Below are 26,335 nucleotides of genomic sequence, written 5' to 3'. Positions count from 1 at the left end.
TAGCTACAACTAAAGTAAAGCAATTGTTGGTACCAAGGAAGGGGACCATTTTCAAAGGTTTTCAGTATTTGGGTCTTCAAGTAAATTAATTTGTGTTCAATCAACTGCCGAACACTTCCTAACTATTTGTTTCCCATTGTTTTAGTCCATTTCGACAATGCGGAGGTTAACACCACCTTTTGGCCAAATCAAAAGTTCAAAACTGAAATAGTACTCTAGCAAACAGCTTTGGAATATGACTATAACATAAATTATTTAAGTATGACTCAAAACCGTTGTAATTTGTGAGGTACAACATATATCTTAGTCAGACATGAACGACCTAAGAGAAACGAGTGAGCATTCATGTGGGGACTTTATTAACTTTGAAACTATAGATTATGGTATTTATTTATGAGCACAATGTGTTGAAGGTTTCAACTCTTACGGCATTCGTCTCTCAGGTCGACCTATGAATAACTCCGTCTCCACCTCTTCTCCCCTCTTTTCTGTTACGAGTTCCACATCTTGAATACTGAAAGAACGCTGTCGTTCAATCTGACACTATAATAATGAAATGATGTCGGAAATTATCCGTGAATCAAGATGATAAAAAAAACTTCGAATCAAGATGGAAAAAAAAGTGTTAACCTTTTAATTAGTTAGGTTATAGCAGCATATTATGATAAGAGTTCATGAGATGATTTGTATTTGATACTTAATACGACAAATAAAGGAGGTGCACCATAGGAATGTAAAGAATGAAGCAAGATAATAACCTGCTGGCGTAAGCGTTTATTTTCTTCTAGTAGGAACTTTTCCTGAAGTCGGCCGCCAAAAGAACATGTCAATTCTAATAAGAAATCTAAAATAATTAAGGAAAGAAATGCATTCAGTCATCGAAGTAACAAACAATACCTCTTCCTTTAGCTTCTCGATTCGCTGCCTGAACAATTGATTCTGAGTACAGGTAACACCGAGTTCTTCAACGTTAGGTGTCATGCTTATTCATTCATACTTATCAAAGATCATAATGTCATAATTAGGTTGTTCTATAGTGTTAGATGCTCTGCTCGTTATATTGAAGAAATGATTTTATGGGGAAATTAATATCATGCAACGATGCAAAGGAATATTGAATATTAATAAACATAAAAGTTTAAATTATTACAAAGAAACTTACTTAAAAAGAGTGGTAATTAAATTTCACCTTATAAACAAAAATTTACTAATGAATTGAATTTAGTAATGACTGTTAGTTTGTTTATGCCCATTGTGTGGTTTGTGAAGATATTAAAAAAATTGTGAATGACTATAGCTTGAATGGTCATTTGAAGAGTGGTGGGTTTGGGCTTTCAATTGGAGAAGAAAAATACTTTTGGGGGACGAAAAATCTAATGGTAGAATTTCAGCACAAATTGTAAATGGCTTCTTTGAATGGTCATAAGATGAATGGATATGGTAGCTTGAGCCTTCTGGAGTTTTCTCCTCCTAGTCGGCATATTCATATATGGCTATGTAAACTGGACACTATTTTAGAATCTGAGTCCTATAGAAGATGATTTCTTTTTTAAAAAAATTATTTTGGAAAAATCCAACATAAAAGTTTTGGCATGTTGGTCACTTCGGCTTTTAGGTAACCATGAGTAATCTTAAAAAAAATGACCCAATTAATTGAACAAGTCCACTGGATTTAGACGAAATCGTATATTAGTCGCGGTTCTGTACAAGGGTGGAGAATTCTTTGTCCCTTTCTTTCTCAGATTGGTTCATCAATTCCATTGAGGCTGATTTGCAATTACAGGTGTTGTGCTTTGTAATATTGTTAGATCTTTGGATAGGTTAAAGTACCTCTTATATTCTTATCAATATATTTTGGCTATCAAGATAAATAAATAAAAGTACCATATGCAAATAAATTTTCACATTAGTTGTTTTAAAAAAGATGAGACAACAATTTCTTAAAAAATGTCAGATGAATTTAGTCTTGCAACCTTTCAATGAACATCAACTTAGTTCATTGGTGTCTCTTTGAACATCAATATAAGCCATGTTATTTGTTGATGAATATAAATTTAGTATGATCTTTCGTAACATTTAAACTTTTGTATATAAATATTCTTTTTTTAACGTGTTGTTAACTGAGTTTTCCTTCATTTAAACCAAATATATTTCAATCTTCAAAAACAATCCGGTACTTGTCTTAGTCAGAAACACTGAAAAATTATGTTATTAAAGTGTACCTTTCTTGCCCTAATTTTGTTTAAGCTGCGTTCGAGCTGGTTCTCTAGCTGCTGTAATTCGTCCAAACTGCATGTATCCAATTCTTCCCCCAAAAGCTTCCTACAATACGTGAGAATCTCCAATGTTGAGAATAATCATTCATGTGCTTCTCTCAATATCAATCAGAATGAAACCGGTGAAAGTCAGTTCCGAAAACCTTTTAGAAACTTCTAGGTGCTCTAACTTCTTTACCATGCTGATGTCTCCGTCTTTTACATGCTGCATGTAAACACAGGAAAAAAAAAGGAAACAAATTTGATTTCCTTCACCAATAAGAAATCAATTAAATTATACGTTCAGAAGAACCAAACGTGATTCTAGTGTTAATTTTTCTTCTCTTCCATTGCTTCTAAAATTTCTTAGATGTCTCTTGTCTTGTTGGATAAATATATTCGTGCATCAGTCCAGAACGATTGAGAGTTATGTCTTGATGAAAACACAAAAACTTCACGAGAACAAACTGAAATAGGATGTACATAATTTGGGGTATAAATACGTAAAATTTTGACTTCCAAAATTATTAGTGTAAATAAGCGTAATATTGCTTAAAAACCTAGGACTTTTTGTTCCATGCATTGTTGTTTTCAACAATATAAAAAGAACTCCATAAAACAAAAGGATATGGATATGAGAATACACCAAAAAAAAAAAAAAGCTAAATTTTACAATTGAGAAAATCTTTGGGAAAAAGAACTTGAATTTATGCACACAAAAATGTGAGCCATATGCAGAAAGCTTAAATAGATTTTTTCTTCAATTAAGTCAGAAAAGACTCATTCATCGGCAACTGATTCAGAAAAATAGAGCTCAAAGTGACAGGAGGTCCTGTCTTTTATTAATTTGGAATGGTAGCTTTGGTCCGTACATCGCGGAAGGCTCTCTTACTATAATGCCATTGCCGCTTTAGATAGAGTAGCAGGAAGGGAGGACTTCATACCCGGCAATCTCCATTGGCTTGGTTTTAGTGAGTTCAAGAGATGAGGATTAATCCGGTGATAATGAAAATAGGATTTTTTTTATCACAAATTTCTTTATATAGAGTAGAGCTAGAAAATTTAAATTCAAATATAGATTAGAAGTCGTGTGTGCGTGCATGTGTGGATATCTGAGAACCAGAGCATACAAATCTTTGGAATTCAATTAAGTGAAGAAATCTTGGACTCGTAATCTCATCGTCCAATCAGCTTTTTCTATCAAATAGACAAATTATAGATTTATTTATATACATTATTAATGAGATAGTAGATTATGCAGAAGGAAAGGAGCATATGATTTATAAAGTTGATTTCGTAAAAGCATGTGATTAAACTAATTCGAGTTTCACAAAATATGCTTGAACGACTTGAATTCTGAGAAAATTGGATGGATAGGATGAAAAGCTTGGAAGTTGTTTGGTTTCATTTTTTTTTCTGCTTTTATTTTTATTAACAAAATTGTAAATTTGTTTTTTACTGAATTTCTTACTTTAAAAAATTTGTACAAGAAATAATAATAAAATTATATTTTATATCAATATTTAAAAATAGAATAAAAATGAGGTGACTATTTTATAATTTTAAATAAAAACATAAAATGTTTTCTTAACTAAACAGACCATTGTCTAGCAGCTTTAGTACATGGGAGCTCAACAAATGAATTTCAAGTGTATAGAGCTAAGGAGAACATTTAAGTCCCTTTCTGTTCGTAATCGTGGAAAAAGGTTTAAGCGAATTAATCAGGATTCCGATATCACTTCTTCATTAGGCTGATGGTATCTCGCGGATTGGCGAGGGAACTCAAGAAAACTTGTGTTCAATGAGGTACTATAAATTGATTTCTGGCCTGAAAATAATGTTCACAAGAGCAGTGGAAAAGAGGTAAATGTAAATTGGGATTTATTATCAGAAACAGATAACTTTCTTAAAGGTAAATAAGGAGATATTCTTTTTAAATATTTGTCCCTCAATAGAAGCCAAACCAAGAAAGTTGAGTACCTGGAATCCTATTGTCGAATGGTTAGATGAGCAACCTATACGCACGAAAGATCGACCTACTATTTAAGGGAAGGATATGTAATACTACTCAAGTCTGTTTCTTATAATTTGTTTGTATTCTTTCTATCTTTTCTTAAAGCTCTTTAAAATGTTGTAAAAGTTCTCACATGAATCCGAAAATCTTTACTAAATATGGGAAGGTAAGGATGAGTCAAAGAAGATAACATGGGTGAAATGGCTGGATGAAGTATGTAGAATAAAAAATAAGGAGAGCTTGAAATTAAAAAATTGGGAAGTTGGAACTTGGAACTATTCAACCTCAGTCTTTTGGACAAATGAAAATGCAGACTGATCGGAAAAGGATATATACCTTGTGCATGGAGGAGAGTATTGCTAGCTAGGTATGGGATATATAATTTAAGTGGGATCTCATGAATAAAATAGTTAGAGAACTCATAATGAATCATCTATATGGTGGAAAGACTTGCATAATATTGAGAGCAACAAATTCTCTTCTGTTGGTTGGTTAAATCTAGGGTTGAAAGAGGAGGAAATGGAAGGAATATTCCTTTTTTGGCATGAGATAGGTCAAAAACGATAAATTGAGTTTATAACATGTTTAATATTTCAGAAAATGAGAATGGAGTTTGGAAAGGGATTGAGTATAATGCTGGAACTTTAAATGGAGGTGCCCCTTTTATACAACAAATGAACGTCTTGAGAATCCATTGTACAACCATAATGCAGTACATAATCCCAACAATATCGCTGACAGATACTCGATAAAACAAATTATGCATATATAGATAGATAGATAAATAGATATATGTCTGTATGAATGTGAAGGGCTAACCTGTGTATTTTCCTGGATTCCTTTAGTGCTGAGACCCAGGTCCTTGATTTTCCTTTGATAGCGTTCAACTGTTTTGTTTATACTGAAGTATCTCCAATAGACAAGAGCATTACAGTTTCTTAGGCAACACTGATTTTATACGACAAAGTGATTTTCACTTATTTATATGACAAGGTTTGAATTCAATAAGTATCGACTTAATTGATTTGTCAAAGCAATATATGACAGAATATTGAAGCATGAATAATCTGGGAAGTGAAGCACATTTCACAAGAAAATAGTATTAATTGCTGATTTTTTGGGCATATATTTTTTGTGTTTTGAGATACAAATTAAGAGGGATACTTTAGCCCTTTCTGAATCCATCATAAATCTTAATAATGAATTCTAGACTCAGATCTTTAAACAAACGAAAATGTCATGTTAAATATCCTATCACAAACTCTTATGATGAGGGGAAAAAAAACTTCTGTAAGAAAGTAATTTAAATTTAAATAACATATTAGAATAAATTGCACGAACTATCTAGATATTTATGTTAAATTATAAGTTAATCCGCCTCCGCCTCTAACTATTAAATTTTAAGTCATTTTACTTAAGTGACATAATCTTAATTTATTCCACACGACTAAAAAATAATACATCTCACTTCTTAAGAATATATCCTTTCATTTACTAAAAAACTTGACACGGCCGAATGTCCATGCCTCCCTTTTATTCCTATAAATTTCATATTTAAAATAAAAATGTTAAATGTATTAAATGAATGGCACTTCATGCAATATTAAAGTCACTTAAAAAAATCCACTTCTATTACTTTTTATTTTCCTAATTTATTACTTTCCAAAAATGTTAGTCACCTGTATATACTCATTCTACTGCTTTAAAAACTGTAAATGTGAATAAATTTAGTCTTTAACTTTATAAAAAATTTATTTTAATTCTGTTTACTTCATCAAGATACGAAGGATCGATCTATACCTCAAAAGTATGTCCATTGACAAACTGAATCCACCGAAAGAAGTACTTGGTTTTTATTTTTATTTTCATTGGCAGCTAGAGGTTAATGAAGATTTTGTAAAAACAAGTACAGAAACTGCAACAAATAAAAACATTGGAAGAGGTTTCCAGTACAATGCACAAGTGAAGCAGGGACATTTGTTCAGACTTTTTAAACAGATAATATAGTCATCGATTGCACAAGAGAATGATGCCTTGGGTTTCTGTAACTACAGTTCACACTTTAAACAATAATTTGACGGACAAATACAAAAGGAAAAGCTCCATTGTATAGGCAGAAAGGTTTTCAATGCATAGTAATCCCAAGATTTGGACATATTTAACCACCACTAACAAGAACCAATAGGAGATACCCGTGCCGGGGGAAGAGAAACAATTCTTTTAAGATGTAGTGAAAAAAGAGAAACAGGTTTTAATATAGTAGTGATTCCTGATAAATCTAGGTCCGGCACTTATTTTGAGATTTCAAGTTGGTTGTACTATGCTCAACTGCGTCCTACCGTCAAACAACAATTGTTCTGAAAAGAAATACTCCCTTTATTTATATTAGAAATTTTCGTTTGAAGTAATATATATTTTTAAAAATATTATTACTTATACAAATTATTATAATAAAATAACTTCTTAAGTATAAATAAGAATATTAAAAAAATATCTTTCTGATTAAAATGACAAATATTATAAAAGAAATCAAAACTTCCAGAAAGACCGCTAATCTGAAATAGAGGGAATGTAATGTTACCAATAAGAAACTACATTGCATTATTTTTGTCAATGTAATTAATATAATATTAGATATTTGTCATTATATATAATGTTATAAGTAATTATTTTTATCTATTTTACTTTCTATTATACACACACGTATATATATATATACACACACATATAAAAAAAATATTCTCTAACAAAAACAACTATGAAAAAAGTGAAAACATATTCCCATGTTCATGGGGTAATTCCAACTAAAGCATATTGAATGCTAGTCACTGTGCAGTCCGAGGCTCTATGACAAATGGTCAAAAGAAATGATAATGCTATGTTTGGACAAAGAATAAAATAGATAGAAAAAGAGAAAAAGTGATAAAAAAAATTAATATATTATTTAAATAAATAAATATAAAAAATTATTCACTAATTTAGATGAGTAAAAAAATGTAAATTATATAAAAATTTTACAATAATAATTTAATTAAATAAAATGAAACTTTTTAATATAACATAATTTCTCAATACATTTTTAAATTTTTCATATTATATTAAAAATTATTTAGCATTAAAATTAACTTCAATAAAAAAAGAAAAATCACGAACGCCTATGGCCAAAATCACAGCTAGCTAGTGAGAAATTATACTTGTGGGGCACACAGCATTATTTTTTTTCTACCTCTACTATTTGACAAAGGATCCAAACAATTGAAAAAAAGCACAATTTTTACTCTAAAATCACTGCTGTCAATTTATACCATCTCTAAATTAGTGCATCCAACCAAACTATAAGGTTATATTTACCCCGGCCCCCTTCTTTTTCTTAAGGTGTAGGGTGGCAATAAAGTTGGATTTATAATGGGTTCTATACTTGACAATAAGTTATATGCGTATGTCTGTAATCATGAACAATCTAAAGTAGATGAATGGGTTCCCTTGCTTAAGACCAAATAAGTAAAATAATACATTTCAATTATAATAATTTTCTTCAATTTGTTATTTAGTAGTTAATACACACCCACAAACGAATTTAAAGATAAATTTTGTCATCTATATTTGATTTGTACTTTGTTCACCTGAGAGGAATGCTTTTCAAGGTGTTGATAAATTTGCTTTTATATTTGAAAACAAATCTGATTGAGTTTGTGGGTTATTTTTTACTAATGTTGATGAGATTTTTAGCCAACTAAAAAGATGTTTATAACGCAATTTAGCCTCTGATAAATATATACTTGTGTTAATAGCATTTTTTCAAACTAAATATAAAACAAATGCTTTTATACTACCAAATCCTTCTTGTTTTAACAAACCATTCGCACCTAAAGTAGAAAAATGTGATTCGTTAATCCGCGATATTGGAGGACAACTTATGTTCAAGGACGAGTATCTTACAAAATAAATGTACCAAAATAATCCAAATGAAATAAAATTTAATATATACAGATGGATATAGAAAAGTAGATGCACACACCACCCTTAACCCAGTTTATTATAGCTATTACTTTCATTTCAGTTTTCTTAATTCACCTCGTATCCTTTGACAATTCATTGAACTTATCTTCTTCCATTATTTATGTAGGAAATTTTTTTGGTAACATTGTAATAGCTACAAGTCACTTCCTCTTCAGTCAGGAGACGGGCCCTTATGCCATATCTAACAATCGATTATCTTGTATAATTATTTCTTTTACAGCTCTTTCTCTTCAAAATTGATATTCAACGCATATAAATACATATATAGGACAACGAATTTCCCTCCTACATTATAATATTCCTTGAATACCAACACAAAGTAAACACGCAAACCAGGTAAGTGATCCATTGAGATTCATTTATTTTTAAAGGACAGCAATCTTAAGAAGATCAATCCCAACACTGACAATGGCTGAGCTTTATGGTACGAGCCTACGAAACTAAATAACTTTACACATACACACACAGTACAGGCATAATTACAAGGGAAAATCTTCATCTCTATTGCTCAAGATATGATTAATACATGAGTTGGCAGAAAAGGATTCTTTAAACATTGAAATAGTACATGAATTAAATTGCAGGTAATCAAGTACAGATTATAGATTAACAAGTTTGGGGTTTAGCTTGTGAACAACATACCTTGAACTGGAGAACTCATAGAGCTTCCCTCTAGTGGAGAAGATGATGAGTGCGACTTCAGCATCACACAACACTGAAAGCTCAAAGGCTTTCTTAAGCAACCCATTCCTTCTCTTCGAGAAAGTTACTTGCCTGCTTGTCTCGTTTTCGATGCGTTTCATCTGAGTTTTTCCCCTCACCATCTTCACCGATGTATAAATTCTTTGGATGAAGATCCGAAAAGAAAACGAGATCTAGATAACCAAGGATTAGAACACAAGTGGGCAAAGCCTATATGTGTTTCCAAAAATAGAAAGTAAAAATACTCAAAAGAAAGTAAGAAGCCAAACCTGACAAAATTTTAATCTGGAAGAAAACAATGGAATCTTTTGTTTATCTCTGCCCTCAGAGAGTAGACCCAACTCTCAAGGAAGTAATTGTAGCCTTGCTCTCTCACAGAAACCCTAGAACAGTTTTCCCAAGAAAGAAACAGGAGAGAGAGAGAGAGAGAGAGAGAGAGAGAGAGACAGAGGTATCAGTGATTGATTGATTGCTTGCCAGTTCCACCTATATGACCTAGCTTCTTCTTTGGTCTATATTATTATACTTTATAATGATAAAAATGGAGGATATATCCCAGCAAAAATATTTGAAAAATGATGATAATGGAAAGTCATAAACTAAAAAGGGTAGAGTCAATAGAAAAGAAATGAATCATTTTCTTTTTCTTTTTTGGGTAAAAGCCCAAGAAAAAAGAAATTAACCCTTTCCCAAATTGAGAAAACTGGGAATAAATGCTCCCAACGCACGTGAATCCACGTTATTCGGCCACTCATCCATCTAAAGATTAAAGAAAGAGGCTTGTTTACTCGTTGGAGGCACAAAACCTCAGTGCCATTGTGTAGCCTCGTGACACGTGGATTGGACACCGACAACCCGTGCTTCCGGTGACATTTACTCGGACAGGGCCAAGCGCACAATGGTAAACAGCAAACAACCCTGTTCGTTGCCAGTTATTTTCAGACAAAATAGTCACAAATGGGTTCCAAGTATGCAAGTACAATGAAATTGCAAAATTTTTGTAAACTTTTTAACCTATAAAGTCTGACAAAGTTTATAAATAAGAAAAATATTTGGATATGTTCAGCGTGTCTATACTTAAAAAATAATAAACAAATATTGACATTATTTGAATATTCAAAAACATTTTTTAAACATATATTCAATGGCTGATAGAATTTTAATATAATATATCAATAATATTAAATACTCTAATTGTAATAAAAATATTATGTATTTAATATGAGTGGATTTTCATATATTAAAAAATAAATTAGAAATATTTAAATATTCGTGTTGGATGTTCCGTACGAGGGGTGGAAACACGTAGACATTTTCGTACAAAGAGCAATTAAGAGTGTGGCGAACAAGACAGTGCCAGCACATCAAGTGGGACCAGACATGTTCCACGCGATGTCACGTGTCACCAGCATGCGGATGAGGAAGAAGCCTCGTTCTTATTAGTGTCCAATTAGTAGGACGAGTCCTCCCATTTGCTTTATTCACTCATTTTATACTTCCAAGTTTGCTTTTCCATCGGTGCTGCCGCAAAATCGGCGTTGAAATCTGCAAGCCAGATGCTGATTTTGCTTTTCTGCAAGTGGGAACCACATTCCCCCTTCACTCTCCAAATTAACTTTTTTTAATAATTATTTGATCAACACTATTCTTTCACATATCTCACGGTTAGTTTCTTCTCTTTTGTTACTGCAAAATGCTAGTTTTGACATACGTAGGTTCATTTTCAGTTGTTTGAATCTAAATCGAAATATATTAATCCTAGGTCTCTAACAATTCGCAAACCTTATAAGGATATATGTAGGATCATATATTACATTTATTTGGGTTTTGTAAAATTAAGATCTAAACTTGTTAAATAGTTAAATAAAAAAATAAATGAGACTGGAGCAAATAACTTATATTCTTAATATTAATACAATTCCTAGTCCAAAAATATTTGGAAAGGAGGTTCTCTATGTTCATATCTTCTGTGTGCATGCAGTCCCATGTGCATATGTATGTGGTAAAATTGAGGAAGCACAATTTTTAAACACCAGGAAAAACCAATTCAATCAATGGCAAAATTGACTGAGTTGGTATTCTCTCATTTGTCTTTTTTTCTAATAAAAAATAAATTTAGTAAAAAAAAATCTCAGCTTCATCCTCTCTCTCAATGGGATGTATATTCCTTTCTCCAAATTTGACTCCTATTTCTCTCCCTCATAATGGGCCTGCCAGTTGGAGGGTTGAACAAATGCCACTATTGAGGATAAGGATAATGTTTGTATGGTTCAAACTTTCTGGCATGTCCGAAGAAATCTCTTGTTATCTCGTAACATTGGACACAATAACGTTCTGTTTATGCTAATTGTTACTTTTGAAGTTCCTATATGGATAATTGGGTATGATTAAGACGACGTGAACAATTGTCGTTCAAGAATATTTCATTTTACTGCCACTACTTCTTCCTCTGTCTCCAATTGGGCCAAGAGAGATTGTCGTTCAAGAATTTGGGGCTGATTTGCTTCATTATCCGTCTCTTTCAAGTAAAACACAGTGTTTGGGTAACAAGGATGGGTTGCTACAGTTCTGGCTCTTGTGGCTTGGGTTCGTCTGGACCGACGATATTCTATTGTTCTGTTCCGCCGTCATGTTCTTAGCTAGACACGTCCAAGAATAAGATGAAAAAAAAAAGTCCAAGGATACTCTCCCAAGGGTTTATCTAGCTTCTACGCCTAAACTTTTACTTATTACACCACTTTTAACATTTCTTTTTGTTTTTTACCTAAAACGCCTTTATATTTAGGGAGGTCGATTTAGGCCAAGCACAGAGGGGTCTACCACATAATCCACTTAAAATGGTATGTTGAGCTAAAAGTACTCGTTGACTCGTTTTACTTACTCCGTATTAACTTTCAAAATAGAGCTATTTGCATGTTGAAATAGGCCAACAAGTTAGTTCATTTTTTAAAGAAAATATAATCATTTATTAATTGAATATTAATTTTTATTAATTTAAAGTATTTATTAAATAATTTTTTAATTTTTTTCTAGTTTATGCTATTTTTGACAAATCAACCCATTAATATGAATTCATTTTTATTTTTTTTTATATGCCAGCCTATTATTAAATTAATTGGACTAGAAAATATAGTCCGTTTTAAAAAAATGGGATGAGTTAAGCCATCCAATTTTGTAACGAACTTTTAGCAAGATAGACAGGCTAACTCACTTTCATATCCCCTATGTTTTTACTGTATTTGAATGATAGCATTACGAAAATATACCAGGGCTTAGGTTTTAAACATACATTGTAAAAAAAAATTATTAGAAAGTAATTTCACATAATTTTGAAAACTAAAATAATTTAAACAGCATAACTGCTCTTTCTAAAGTATGAACGGATAATCTAAATTTTGAAATTTCTTTTTTATACATTCTTTATTAAAAATTAAAATTAATTTATTGTTATATTTAAACTTAAATTTATATTTTTCAAATTTAAATTTCATCTACAAATTAAAACTAATTTTTTATCTCGTTAAAATTTAAAATTTATATATTATGTTAACTAAATAGTTTACATTTAAATAAATTAAATATTAATAAATAAAAAATATATTAAAATAAAAATAAGTTTCATTATCAATATAGAAATATATATATATATATATATATATATATATATAATGAAAAGAAAAATATTTATAAAATGAATCAATCTTATTAACGTAAAAAAATAAAAAAATATTCATGACACTATTATGAATTGAAGCACATGTATGTTTATAAATTAGAATAAATATTATAATTTTTTTTTAATTTTTAATTTTTAAAAATAATTGATATCTAAATATTTTTTAAAGGTGACTTTAAAAACTTGATAATACTCGCTTAAAGTAATTAATACCTAGCTACTATTTAAAAGTACTAATCATTCTTAAAAATTATTGATAAAGAATAATTACATATTAATTATTTTTAGTAAGTGATTATATTATTTTACTTTGTCGTAACACTTTTAAGACAGACAAACGACATTCTTATTATAATTTTTAATTTAAAAAAATCATTTTTATGGATGTATACAAAAAAAGCAAATTTTGTTCTCTTTTCTTTCAACTTTCCTCTAAATTTGTGTCCGAAATGCTTCAATCTTTCTTAAAATAATGAAAATCAATGCCCAATCCACTTCATACACCTTTCCTAGTTGTGTGATTTTGATTTTTTTTTAAATAAACACAAAAGTTATATTACATATATTATAAGACAAAAATTAATAATAAATAATTAAATATATAATAGTGATATATATATATATATATATATATATACATACATACATGTAGATATGTATATATATGAGTTTTTAATTAAAAATTTATATTAAAACTATAAAATATACGAAAAATTTATGAAGTTTCCGATTTAAACTGATTATTATCCAATTATAAATGATTTTAAGCGATTCTTAATCGATTATTTGTTCAAATGATTTTCTAGTTTGATTCAACTAGTTACCTGACCGATTCTCAGTTGAATTGGTCGATTCAATCCAATTTTAGCATTCATGCCATAAATTACAATGGATAGTTTGATAAAAAAATCTTAAAAGAAATAATTATTCTCTTGAAGCTCTTATAGGATGCTGAGTAAAAGAATAAATTTTCTCTTAAGTAAAATTAGGATATATTTAGAAGATTTTTTTAGGGATTTTTTTTTATATTTATGAGTATGATTTGTGATTAAAAAATAGTTTTTTAATAAGCTTCAGAATAAATTTCGTCACAAACTCTTACGTGATATTCAAGGATTTATAAAATAAATGTTTAATTAAATCATTTACCTAAACACATTTTTCATTAATTAAACACACATAGATAAACCATTATATATATATAAGGCATGAGTTTCTACGATTCATCTGAGGTTAAAAACATGCATTTATTTTAAAAATAATGATTAGCATATGCTAACTAACATATTATTTCAGTCCATCATTTTTCTAAATCATGGTTAGTCTTTTGTCATTTTTACACAGTACACACATATTCTTACTTGATCATATGATAATGTGAGAGGTATAAGACATAAATGATAACAATAAGTATTTTTCTTCTTTTAAAAAAGATTCCAAATTCGTCCCAAGGTAATAACGTCAGTAAGCTTCGAATACTGATTTGATAACCAGAGCATGGAAATTAGTAACCAAAATAAATGAATATATATATCGAATAATCGAAGAGTATGAAAAAATTGAAAACCATGACACCACCAGCAAGTGAGATGAAACATTGACAGCTCAACTATCTGAAAAACTATCAAACTACATATCATTATCTTCTTTTATTAGTGCTGTACTGGTGCATCCCATCTGGTTGAAATTTCCTTTCCTTTTTATGCATTTTGTTGAGCGCATTCGTTGAAACTGAAAAACGTGTAAATATTTTCTTTTTCGGTGCAACTAATAATCAAGAAATTAAGTGGTTATCAAGTTTGTCCTCAATGTTCATAGATTACCCATAATATATGCTTCATGCTAAACCTAATCTTAAAGTCTATTTATTCGCACTTCAAAAAATAAACTCTACTAATTTGTTTTGAATGACAATACTCTACAATTACATCGTCATGACTTCATATAGTTGGTAATAATAACTATGAACTAATTAAAATACTATGGTATACTCAATTTTGGATCTCTTAAAATGCGTGACCAAAAACAAATCAACATATTTTTAGATGAATCCCCTAATTAATACCCACAATTCTAAAGTATTCCTTTGATAGAAATAGGGTACCACATAACCAAAAACGAAAAAGCTATACCACATCAATAAATTGATCGCTAAGTTAATACTTATCGTTAGCTTCTTGATGGTTTTTAATGAAACGAAAACTGTTCTTTAAGCCAACAATAGAAAATTATATTAAAGACCGTCATGTAAGGTCCTATATTTATACGTAAAAAAAAGTTGAATTTAATCTATAAAATGTTAAGTAGATACGCTCTTATTACTTTTTGAAGCAAAATGTTGATACATTAGACTATTTTTAACGGGAGTGTTGCTTGAAAATAAATATTTATTGCATAATGAATGATTTATAATGGGAATGAAAGAAAAAATAATAATTAAAAAGAGAAAGTGCAATAGTTACGTATAAAAAGAGATACTGTAACACTTAAATAAACATTGAAGTATAATAAAATCAATATATAAAACAAATTCACACTTAAAAAAAATATATTATTAAAATAATAACTATCAGTGAATAATTGAGCACTTTCAAAATAAAAATCATCAAACACGGAACCATGAAATTTACGAGCTAGAAATACTATAAGTATGAAGTGAGGAAATTATAAATTGAAAGCTCCCTACATAAACAATATTACCTGCTCGTACTACAATTACAATGTGAAGAAGCTCAATTACGTTAAAAACTTTATTTTACACACTGAAGCATGCTATGCAAATATCCATTCCTCTTTTTTTGGGGGGGGGGGGGGGGGGGGGGCTCCCATCCTTTTTAGAATAAAATATATATATTTTTATAAAATTAGAAACAAAACAAACAATTTAAAAAATGAGTAATTATATTTTATTGAACAAGGACTGGTGCAAGAATTTACCCTAAGGGTATGGCACTGCACAATTATTAATCCAAAAGCTCTAACAGTATGATGGAAAAAAAAAAGAAAAAGAAAAATAGAAGTTGTGAGGTCTGAGAAGTAGCTTTATCATGTCCTTTTCACAGCCTCGCTTCAATCCTCTTTCATAGTAATAACTCTGCAGCGTAAACTTCTCTGTTGCTCTGTCGCTCTCTCTCTCTCTTTCTCCCAAATCCGAACAAAACAGAACTCCAATACCCTTCTCTTGTCTCTCCCACACGCATACTAATTTAAATGTTTTCGCTTCCTCCCTCTACCATCAGAAAGTGGAGTCTCAGATCCCTATAAACACGCCGAAAACGATTCACACAATTAAGTCCTAGGCCTTGCCTTGCCCTTAGCTCACCCTCTCAGAATCAAATCATTTCATAGAGTGGTCCTCATTCCCATTCACCTTTTCCCCTAATAACCCCCCCCCCCCCCCCCCCACCCCTCCTTCACACCCCCCAGTGTGCGAGTGGAAATGCAAGAACCGGGGTTGGGAATGGGAATGGGAATGATAAGCGGAGAAATGTCATTGTCAGGAGGCGGCGACCACCACCACCATCACCGTCAAGTGAAGGCAGAGATAGCCACTCACCCTCTTTATGACCAGCTTCTCGCTGCACACGTGTCCTGCCTCCGCGTCGCCACTCCCATTGACCACTTGCCACTCATCGACGCTCAGTTATCTCAATCCCAACATCTCCTACGCTCTTATGCCTCTCACCATTCCCTTTCCCTCTCACCCCATGACCGACAAGAACTTGACAACTTCATGGTACGCATTTTCCACGTCTTATCATTTTTCTATAATGTAATAGAAGGATTAAAAACTATTAATTATAGAAAATGTTGTAATTACTGTTTTGATTAATTGTTTCTGCAGTCACAGTATTTGATTGTGTTGTGTACGTTCAAAGAGCAGCTTCAGCAACATGTCAGAGTGCACGCCGTGGAGGCTGTCATGGCCTGCCGTGATATTGAAAGTACCTTGCAAGCTCTAACCGGTACACTCTTCACCACAATGCTTTCTTTCATTCCTCTCGGCCGTAAATTAATTTTCATTCCTTCGAATTTATTCGTTTTTTCAATCTGTTTGCTTTAATTATGCGAACATGGGAAGGGATCACTCGATTTATAACATCACTGCTGTATTAATTAAAAAGCAAATAGTAAAATCGTTAGGTATGTGAACTATTTCTGGTATTAGGTTCGTTTTCTTTCAGTTATTTCTTTCTTGTCTCTGAAGCGATTTAGGAGAAAGGAAAGAAGCTGTGTGATATCATTTACAGATATTTCTTTATGCTATATCAATTGTTTATTTTATAACACTCCGTGTTAGGACAAAAAACTGTACAAAATATTTATATAAATACAATTTATCGTAAATGGCAATATAAAGGGTTGGTTAGTTTGGGGAAGAGTGGTAGTATCTCCCACCATGCCATCCTCACCAACCTCATATGCCGCAACTGGTTATCTTTGTTCCAAAAATCGATCTCATATTTATTACTATAAAACTTTTAGATTTATCTTTGGTAATATATCATTGTCGCTTATCTAGACGTTTGTAATTTACTGACTCAGTTAATAATTAATAGAATTTTAAAATACATATATAAATTTAAAAAGATGGTTTTTAAAAAAATATTTTATTGATAATAAGAGTATTTTATATAAAAATATTTTAAATAGAAGTAATAATCGATACATGAAAGTGATAATAGATATTATCCATTTTTTTTATAGCATGTTTGTTTTTAAAATGTTGGATTAGATTATATATAAATATTCTTTTACTTTTTTAATTCATACACGCCACAGCCACATGACAAGTTAGTTTTAAGTGTAAAAAAAAAGTTCCTATAAAACAAAACTGAATTTTAACCTTCTCTTTTTCTTCACAAAACTTCCAATTTAACCTGATACTTTAGCTATTATGAAATATTCAAGAATATTTCCATTTTTCTTCTTAAACTCTCAGTACTACATTTATTTAGACTTGTACTAAATTGAGTAAGTTGTGAACTTATTTAAGAGTATAAAGTTTCTCATGACCTATTTTATTCATTTGCAAAACTTAAGTACAAAATCTTACTTATGTAATCATTAACAAATCATATGAACTCAAAAATATTAAATTTAAAATGTCTGTTTTTTTTAATTAATATATTTATTAATAATTATAAAAATATCTTCAATTTAAATATGTTTTTGGTTTCTATTAAATTACTAAACTTCACTTTTAGTCTCTATAATAATTATTATTTTTACTCCATAATTAATATAAACTATTCAAAATTTGTCCCTGTCATTATTTAATATTTTTATTTTTTGATTTAACTATTAGAACTTCATATCATCATATTATTCAAAAAATTTAAATATATTTTTAATTTATATAAATTATTGAAATTTACTTTAAATTTTTATAGAAAATTTACTTTAATCTTTACTTAATTTAAGCATAAAAGATTTCAAAATCACCGAACTTGTTTACCTTTGTCTCCGTAAAATCCTTGGTTCCCTCGACCGTCTCACCATTGCTTGCAACTCCATGTTACTCTCTTCATCTACCATCACTACCAAACTCCAGACAAAGTTCTTTATCGAGGTTGCGTTTGGAATTCTCAAATCCATGTGGGGACGGATGTTCATGGCTTGGAACAAAGTCAAATGCTGAATTGACGTCGAATTGGAGCGAGAAGCCGACAAAAGACATTTCCAAATTAGCGTTGGCACTACCTCTATCCTTGAAGTGTTAAACCTCATTTTCACTCTGCTCTTCAACCCTTTAACCTTGAATGCCTTGAAAATGAACCATCTTGGTGTGAATTTCACTGCAGAGACCATGTTTACGGAATCTAACATTAACTAGGAACTAAAATTTCCTTTTGTATTAGGGACTAAAAGTGAATAAATTTTAATAATTTTATAAATATCTTATCTTTTAATTATTTTACCTTCTTGTTTGTTTTCGCTTTTTTCATTTGGAAAATTCTAAAAAGTAAGAAACAAAATAGAACTGTATGCCACTTTTTTATAATCATGAATTAAAATATTCTAGCCGATAACAACACTATTTTGGTTGGCCAGATGAATGACATTTTGTGAATTGTAATTAAAATTAGATTATTACCCCGTCATTTTGTGCGGTTAGTTTTTGGTGATTTTAGATTCCTACAGAACTCACCTTAAATAATTAGAATGCTTACTATTTTTAAGCATTGAAATGATTATGATTGGTCCTAGGGTTATCATCGCAACTTCTGGTTTAACCGCACGTGTATAGCAAGGAAACATACATAACACACGTATTTGTAAATATACGTAAAATATAAGGAATTTTTTAAAAACAATTTGAAAAAGGAGAGGTCTAGTAGATAATAAATTATTATTATATTATTCACTATTATTTTATTAATGATTTATAAGTATCTCATATTTAAAATAAGTTGAAACAACTTGAATATTGATTTATGAAAGTAAGAAAAAGCACAAATCGCATTTAAATCAGTAATTAGGTGAAAATATTTATTTAATTTAATATTTAAAAAATCTGTGATACAAAATAAAAAAGACAAGTATTCTATATTTTAATATGAGGAATAAATAAGTATGAAATTCTACTTAAAATAAACTTTTTATGTAAGTATTCATAAAAAGAAAAAAAGAAAAAAAAATTTATGCATAAATTTAAATTCATTTATCTAATTAAGGAGATTGGCTATTTGTAATTCAGGTGTCAGTTTGGGAGAAGGAACAGGTGCAACAATGTCAGATGATGAAGATGAGATGCAAATGGATGTGTCTTTAGACCAGTCTAGCGCTGAAGGGCATGACATGATGGGATTCGGTCCCTTACTTCCTACAGAATCTGAAAGGTCACTGATGGAAAGAGTTCGTCAGGAACTTAAGATTGAGCTCAAGCAGGTCATTCTTTCAAGTCAATAATCAATATGTTAGCTGTTCCTGCAAGTGTTTCATTAACTTCTTTTTATTCTTCCTTGGCGTTGAATCACAAACCAGAATTAGTATATGCAGGGTTTTAAGTCAAGAATTGAAGATGTTAGGGAGGAAATATTAAGGAAACGAAGGGCTGGGAAATTACCAGGTGACACAACATCGGTTTTGAAGGCCTGGTGGCAGCAACATGCCAAGTGGCCCTACCCAACTGTAAGTAAATCATTTTCTGCATGCGTGAACAGTTGGTCAATCATTTTGCAAGCCAATCAACAAATTTTTGACTCTTATGGTGCATTTGTTTTCTCAGTTTATTTAATATATTTTTAAACGATGTCGTAAAATTATTGATGAAATTTATTAGAATAAGTTAAAATCAACTTATTTTAATAAGTTATACTAGATATAGCCTATGAGAAAGGCTAAAAAATGAGTGTATTCTATTTTCTATAAATTGTTCATGAGATCTTCCAAACAAATCCTATATGTTTCATTAAAAATTCTCGCAACTTATTTACTGTGTTTGTGTGAAAGAGAAAACAAAACTAGCTTGTAAATATTCTCACATACATATTCAGAAAAACATCTTTCTGGTTAGTTAACAAGACAGATAAAATTATATCATTTATGCTTGACAGTTGCACGTCTTTGATATTATTGATATGGTGCAAAACCAAAAAGGTTTTAGCACGTGACACACTGATCATCTGATGATATAATACCCTCTTGCTGAATTAGTTTGTGGCTAAAATTGTTGTTCTTTCAGGAAGATGACAAGGCAAAACTTGTGGAGGAGACAGGATTGCAGCTGAAGCAAATCAATAATTGGTTCATCAACCAAAGGAAACGCAACTGGCACAGCAACTCTCAATCGGTTACTTCTCTGAAGTCCAAGCGCAAGAGGTAGAAAGATTTTGTTCTTACTTGATTGGAACAGAAAGCAATATCTATACATAAATATATGGACTTTTAATTACTTTTTATATGCTGATTGCTGACAGAGAGTATTCCCACTAAGGATTCCAGTCTGGTGCTGAGATATAGGTGACGCTATAACCTATGATGGGTTTAAAAAAAATGCTGCCTGTAAATTCTTCGATTATATTACGGATGCATACTTTTCTTCTGGTGGTGCTTGCCTCCATTTCTTTCAAGTGTTATTTATATGTAAATTGTTTGCTATGATTTGACTGGCTGTAGAAGTATTATATTACGGACTGGGGGAGAGGGACTGTGGGAGGGGTGTTCTCCTTCAAAGTAAAAATGGTGATACACCATGAAAATGCAGGGTTAGATACATGCTATGTTCTTCAGCCGCCGTATCTCAACTTTACGATCGATTATCGAATGCAGAGTTTTTAACTGTCACGGTTGTTATTTTATCAATGTTTTAAATTAGAATTAGAACTAAAATTACAATAGTTATTTTAAGTTCTTTCACTGAACCTATGCTGCGATATTTTTCATTTTTTAATTGAAACTTCACTTTTGTTTTTCTTCTATATTTAAAGTATTTTTCTTTTATAATTTTCTCACATTTTGACCTTTCATTTTTCTATTTTTTTAAATGACAATAAAAATGTATTTTTTGAAATTTAAAGTACTTTACTAATTACATATATTAATTTTAAAGAAAATAATATATAAATTAATAAAAAGTCATTTTGAGTTCCATTACTTTTTTATTCATAAATTTTATTAACTGTTTATGTTAGCCTTATAAATGAGTGTTCTGAAGACATTTATTATTATGCTTCTTTTTTTTGTGTGTCTATATATATATATATATATATATATATATATATATATATATATATATATAATAAAAGAGTAAGATATTTATAATTTTTATAAGAGTTTAATTTTGGTGCAATGTAAGTGTAAAGATTTTTTACACTGTCAATCAGAAAAAATCTATCATAAGTATGATTTGTTTATTAATTATTGTAGATATTACTTCACAGATTTTTTATATATATAATTTATGATTTGATGACAGTGTAGGTGTTGTTCTTTAATAAAATTATATTTTTAACTTAATAATTCACAGTAAAAGTTGATATTAAAATTTTGTGTTAATCATCAAAACAAAAATTTAGTTTTAATTATAAAAAAATACTAAAACTGCTTGAGCACGCCACTTAAAATTTTGCATGAATATGTATATTTAAGACATCATATCAATTTGGTTTGGGGTAGTTAAGTGCGGACCATGTTGAATTGGGCCGAAACATAGCTTCGTTAGCAAATTTTGACCCAACTCGATTCTATGCAAATTATGGACTATTCCAATTAGCCCACCTTTTATTTACCTTTTCATTTATCAAAGCTTAAGATAAAAAATTGTTTCCAATTAAAATTTGGTGAAATCACAATATTTTTATCTTACATAACATTTAGGATTCAATGAAATGTAAGGGATACATCATTTGAATATTTGATAATTTTTTATGAAATACAATTTATTAATAAATTTTCACATCAACTATTATTAAATAGATTAATCTTACATTTTATATAAAAAAAAATTAAACGATACAAGTATATAAATTTTTCACATAACGTTAACGAATCATGAATTTTTAAAAACTGATACCTTATTAAAGCCTTAACTTAACATTCAACTCAGCAGCATATCCAAATAAAAAGAAAAAGAAAGAGAAAAAATGGACTGGAAGTTTGATATTGACTCTTTTGACTGCAAGTTTTTGATATTTGCTAACAGTAGTCAGAGATGTTACAGGGCAATTTTGCAAATATGACTTGGGTTGTAAAATGAAAATGGAATATTGTATTGTATTGTGTATTACGTGGCATATTTAGAGAGCGAAAGCGAAGGAGAAAAGACATCGTGTAACTGTCATTATAACTGTACATGTAATTGTGGTTGCTTTGAGAGGGGCAGAAGCAGAGAAGAGTGAGAAAGAAGAGAAGAGGCAGAGATCTAGCAATAGCAATAGCAAAATCATATCCTCTTCCCTCTCACTCCCTTCAATCATGGGCTTCCCATCCAACGGCGCCTCGGCCGACAAGCCTCTCAACTTCCTCATATACGGCCGCACGGGCTGGATTGGGGGCCTCCTCGGCACCCTCTGCAAAGCCCAAGGGATCCAATTCCAATACGGCTCGGGCCGCCTCGAAAACCGTGCCTCGCTTGAAAACGACATAGCTGAGGTAAAGCCCACCCACGTGTTCAACGCCGCGGGAGTGACGGGCCGCCCCAACGTCGACTGGTGCGAATCCCACAAGGTTGAAACCATCCGAACCAACGTGGCTGGGACCCTCACACTCGCCGACGTGTGCCACGACAAGGGCCTCATCCTCATCAACTACGCCACTGGTTGCATCTTCGAGTACGATTCCGCTCACCCCCTCGGATCCGGAATCGGTTTCAAGGAAGAAGACTCTCCCAATTTCACCGGTTCCTTCTACTCCAAGACCAAAGCCATGGTAATCCCTTTTGCAATCTCCAAATGCCAATTTCTTAAATCTTGTTCTCCGATTTAATTGTTTATTTAAATTTTAATTTAGATCTTATTTATGTGACAGGTAGAGGATCTGTTAAGGAACTACGATAATGTATGCACGTTGCGGGTTAGAATGCCTATTTCGTCTGATTTATCGAACCCGCGCAATTTCATCACAAAGATCACTCGATATGAGAAGGTTGTGGATATTCCGAATTCGATGACTATATTGGATGAACTTCTTCCTATCTCCATTGAGATGGCGAAGAGAAATCTGACTGGGATCTGGAACTTCACCAACCCTGGAGTGGTTAGTCACAATGAAATATTGGAGATGTATAGAGATTATGTTGACCCTAACTTCACTTGGAAGAACTTCACTCTTGAGGAACAGGCGAAGGTGATTGTTGCTCCCAGAAGCAACAATGAACTTGACGCCTCCAAATTGAAGGAGGAGTTTCCAGAACTGTTGTCTATCAAGGACTCGCTCGTTCAGTATGTCTTCAAGCCAAATCAGAAGGTCAAAGGTTAAGTATAAAGGTTATAATTTTTACTATTCCCATTCTCCTCATTATTTTCAGTTTGTGTGGATGAAGCTGTGTAGATGTTACTCTGAGTTCGTATCCGGGTACGTGTATTTTATTTTTATGTTGTATCTTACTGAGTCAGTGATTGAATAAATTAGTTGCAAGTTCGTTAGATACGACGAGTTTTTTGTATGCTGTCTCTCTTTTATCATGTTTAAATGCTTTTGAGGTTGAGGCTTGAGCTCCTTTGCATTCTCACTTACCATCAAGTGAGTATTGATTGATATAGTAAAGCTGTCAACTTAACATAGTAAACTAGTCTTTTTACATGTACTTGAATCATAAGATATTTTAAGAGAGTGAACAATGATCTAGTAGGATTGGTACTAACTGCTTGGTTGACTGCAACACGCATGCACTTGAGTAAGTAGGGTGACCAAGAGGAACGATGCCACTGCCTTTAAAAGTACAAAAACGATACTGCAGGTGAAATAACACGTTCGTTAATTGTTCTCTTATTTTCTGTCATCCTAGTTTTATTTTATTTTTCAATAATCAAATTCAAGCCTTGTATTTTCTTTACGACCCTAACTTAAGCTTCAAGTATTAAACTTGACTCAACTCGTTGCCTAAGAGACAACAAAGACGTTTGAGAAAGGTGTAACATAGTTATTCAGTGGTGATTTTAGCTGGAATGCATGCATCTTTATTTGTAATTTTTCTTTAGTAGCAGTATGAACCCCCGCCCCTCCCCGCTTTTCTTTCCAGAGCAGTGCACATAAACCAAATGGATTTATTAAATATCGTTTATTATTATTATATTTTGTGCTCTTCCTGCGGAACATTTTTCTTCCCAACCAATTAAAGACTAAAAATATAAGAATTGGGTAGACCAATATGTAGTTTTGAAGTTATTAATGAGAGAAAATTGAGAAATATTATTTTCAAAGACAGACAAATTTGTACAAAGGTGTTCTGTTTGTTTATATAAAATGGTGGACAATATAACTAATTAACTTCCGATTATCATAACTGAATTAAGTTAACCCAACTCATTTTTCGAACCGTAATACTCTCCCTCAAGTTGGGAGGAACAAATTGAGCACTGCCATCTTGAATAATAGAGGCTGAAACGAAGTCTTTAGCAAAGGCTTGGTTAATAGGTCAACTAGCTAATGCTGTGTCTTGACATGAACCAATCGAAAGCTGTCGTTATTGATCTTTTCCCTGGCAAGATGGAACATCAAGCTCAATATATTTGGTTCTTTCATAGAAAGTAGGATTAATGCAATATAAACGGTAGCCTGATTGTCAAAATAGATAATTGCAAGATTAGGTGAGATCTTGAAATCAGAAAGCAAAAAGTGGTTCATACTCAACATCAACTGAGGAACAACTAATGGTTGTTTGCTCTTTAGACTTCTATGAAACCAGTGACTCTCCAGTGAATACACAGTGCGTTAAAGTTGACTTTCGAGTATATATGAGCATGCTGCTCAATCAAAATCTGCATAGACTTGAAGGTCAATGACAAATTATTTAAGGAGATTCACATGGACTTCCTCGAGGACATTTAAGTGTTATTGTTTGAGTATGTGAGAAGCTGCGAAACAACCATCAAACTAGGTCCATTGAAATTATAACGAAATCATGGGTTAGATGCATCATCCATGATGAACTAATGCAGAAAGAACAGAGGAAGAATATGAGAAATCAGAGGCATAGCATGGAAGAATCTCGTGATATCGTATTGAATGAGAAAAAAATTGAGAAATATTATTTCTGAGATAAAATTGTATAGAAGTGTTTTATTTACGTAAAATGATGAAGAACGCAATTGATTAATTAACATCTAATCCCACAACAGAATTAAGGCTTTTGTTTTTTTGGGTCAAGCAAATCAGAATTAAGTAAACAAACTGTTTTTCTTTTTTTTTGTCAAAGTCAACACATATTTAACAGTACTGCAAGTAAATATTTTTTGGGGGGATCAAAGTACTATTAGTAATTTATCTACGAGAGAAGCCCAACATAAGGCTTCAAGATGGAAGATGGCCCATCAGTTGGCCCGCTTTGATGAAGCTACGTCTAGACCCATTAGTAAACACTAACGTAGCATATCTTCCAGCGTCTGCAAAATCATCATATTTGTCCCTTTGCCACCGCATTTTTCCTTTGAGTCGTTGACATTGCTTCTGTCATACAATAATATTGGAGATTACATCAGTGGAATAAAAATAAAAATGTTTGGGTGCTTGACTTTGGAGTTTAGAATTTGGATATTCCTGGGAATATTTTTTTTATGCATAACTAGCAGGTATAAGATTGATTTGACAGAAAATTTGACGTTGAAGTTAGTATATATTAAATTTAATTTGATGACACAATATTGTCCTGTATGTTATTGTGTTATACGTCTATATTCATTTTTTGTATTTTTAATAATATTAATTAGAATAAAACATTATTTCAATCATTCTAAATTTATTTTTATTAAATTTATTTTTTAAAATAATATGTATTACTATTTAATAATGATATGAAATATATTTAACCATGTCAAAGCATAACATCATAATACCATTGAATAATAAGACTCGTTAAAAGTTTAAACTAACATTCTTTTTAAATAATAAAATCAAATGAAATTATACTTATGAAGATTAAAAACATATTTAAAATTTCTAATTATTTAATATTTATAAAATTTGAAAGATTAAATTACGATAAAACAAATAGTAAAAGAAACACAC

General features: G+C 31.1%; 3 protein-coding genes across 5 annotated transcripts; 2 read left to right on the top strand and 1 right to left on the bottom strand.

Annotated features, from left to right (window-relative positions):
* Positions 1-138: 138 nt before the first annotated feature.
* LOC113849384 (agamous-like MADS-box protein AGL14) lies at positions 139-9,750 on the bottom strand. 2 transcript variants are annotated; one of them, XM_027479266.1, is made up of 8 exons: positions 9,261-9,750; positions 8,932-9,164; positions 5,089-5,179; positions 2,420-2,481; positions 2,223-2,322; positions 898-939; positions 759-800; positions 139-543 (listed from the first exon to the last, which is right to left on the bottom strand). In XM_027479266.1, the coding sequence occupies exons 2-8, from the start codon at positions 9,111-9,113 to the stop codon at positions 424-426; spliced, it is 639 nt and encodes a 212-aa protein (XP_027335067.1). In that variant the 5' UTR covers positions 9,114-9,164; positions 9,261-9,750; the 3' UTR covers positions 139-423. The 2 variants fall into 2 exon arrangements, with proteins under 2 accessions (XP_027335067.1, XP_027335068.1); XM_027479267.1 differs by having other exon boundaries at positions 232-543; positions 5,089-5,170.
* Positions 9,751-16,106: 6,356 nt separating this feature from the next.
* LOC113849933 (homeobox protein HD1-like) lies at positions 16,107-20,853 on the top strand. Of its 2 annotated transcripts, XM_027480190.1 has the most exons (7): positions 16,107-16,403; positions 16,512-16,632; positions 19,368-19,558; positions 19,670-19,801; positions 20,355-20,491; positions 20,590-20,632; positions 20,817-20,853. In XM_027480190.1, the coding sequence occupies exons 1-6, from the start codon at positions 16,107-16,109 to the stop codon at positions 20,603-20,605; spliced, it is 894 nt and encodes a 297-aa protein (XP_027335991.1). In that variant the 3' UTR covers positions 20,606-20,632; positions 20,817-20,853. The 2 variants fall into 2 exon arrangements, with proteins under 2 accessions (XP_027335991.1, XP_027335990.1); XM_027480189.1 differs by lacking the exon at positions 20,817-20,853 and having other exon boundaries at positions 20,590-20,672.
* A 1,589-nt stretch (positions 20,854-22,442) lies between these two features.
* LOC113850199 (bifunctional dTDP-4-dehydrorhamnose 3,5-epimerase/dTDP-4-dehydrorhamnose reductase) lies at positions 22,443-24,420 on the top strand. The gene is made up of 2 exons (XM_027480617.1): positions 22,443-23,038; positions 23,138-24,420. The coding sequence occupies exons 1-2, from the start codon at positions 22,586-22,588 to the stop codon at positions 23,585-23,587; spliced, it is 903 nt and encodes a 300-aa protein (XP_027336418.1). The 5' UTR covers positions 22,443-22,585; the 3' UTR covers positions 23,588-24,420.
* The last annotated feature ends 1,915 nt before the right edge of the window (positions 24,421-26,335 follow it).

This window comes from Abrus precatorius, unplaced genomic scaffold, assembly GCF_003935025.1.
Source record: "Abrus precatorius isolate BTA unplaced genomic scaffold, Abrus_2018 Scaffold9, whole genome shotgun sequence".
Classification (NCBI taxonomy): domain Eukaryota; kingdom Viridiplantae; phylum Streptophyta; class Magnoliopsida; order Fabales; family Fabaceae; genus Abrus; species Abrus precatorius.
This window is presented reverse-complemented; position numbering and strand designations above follow the sequence as displayed.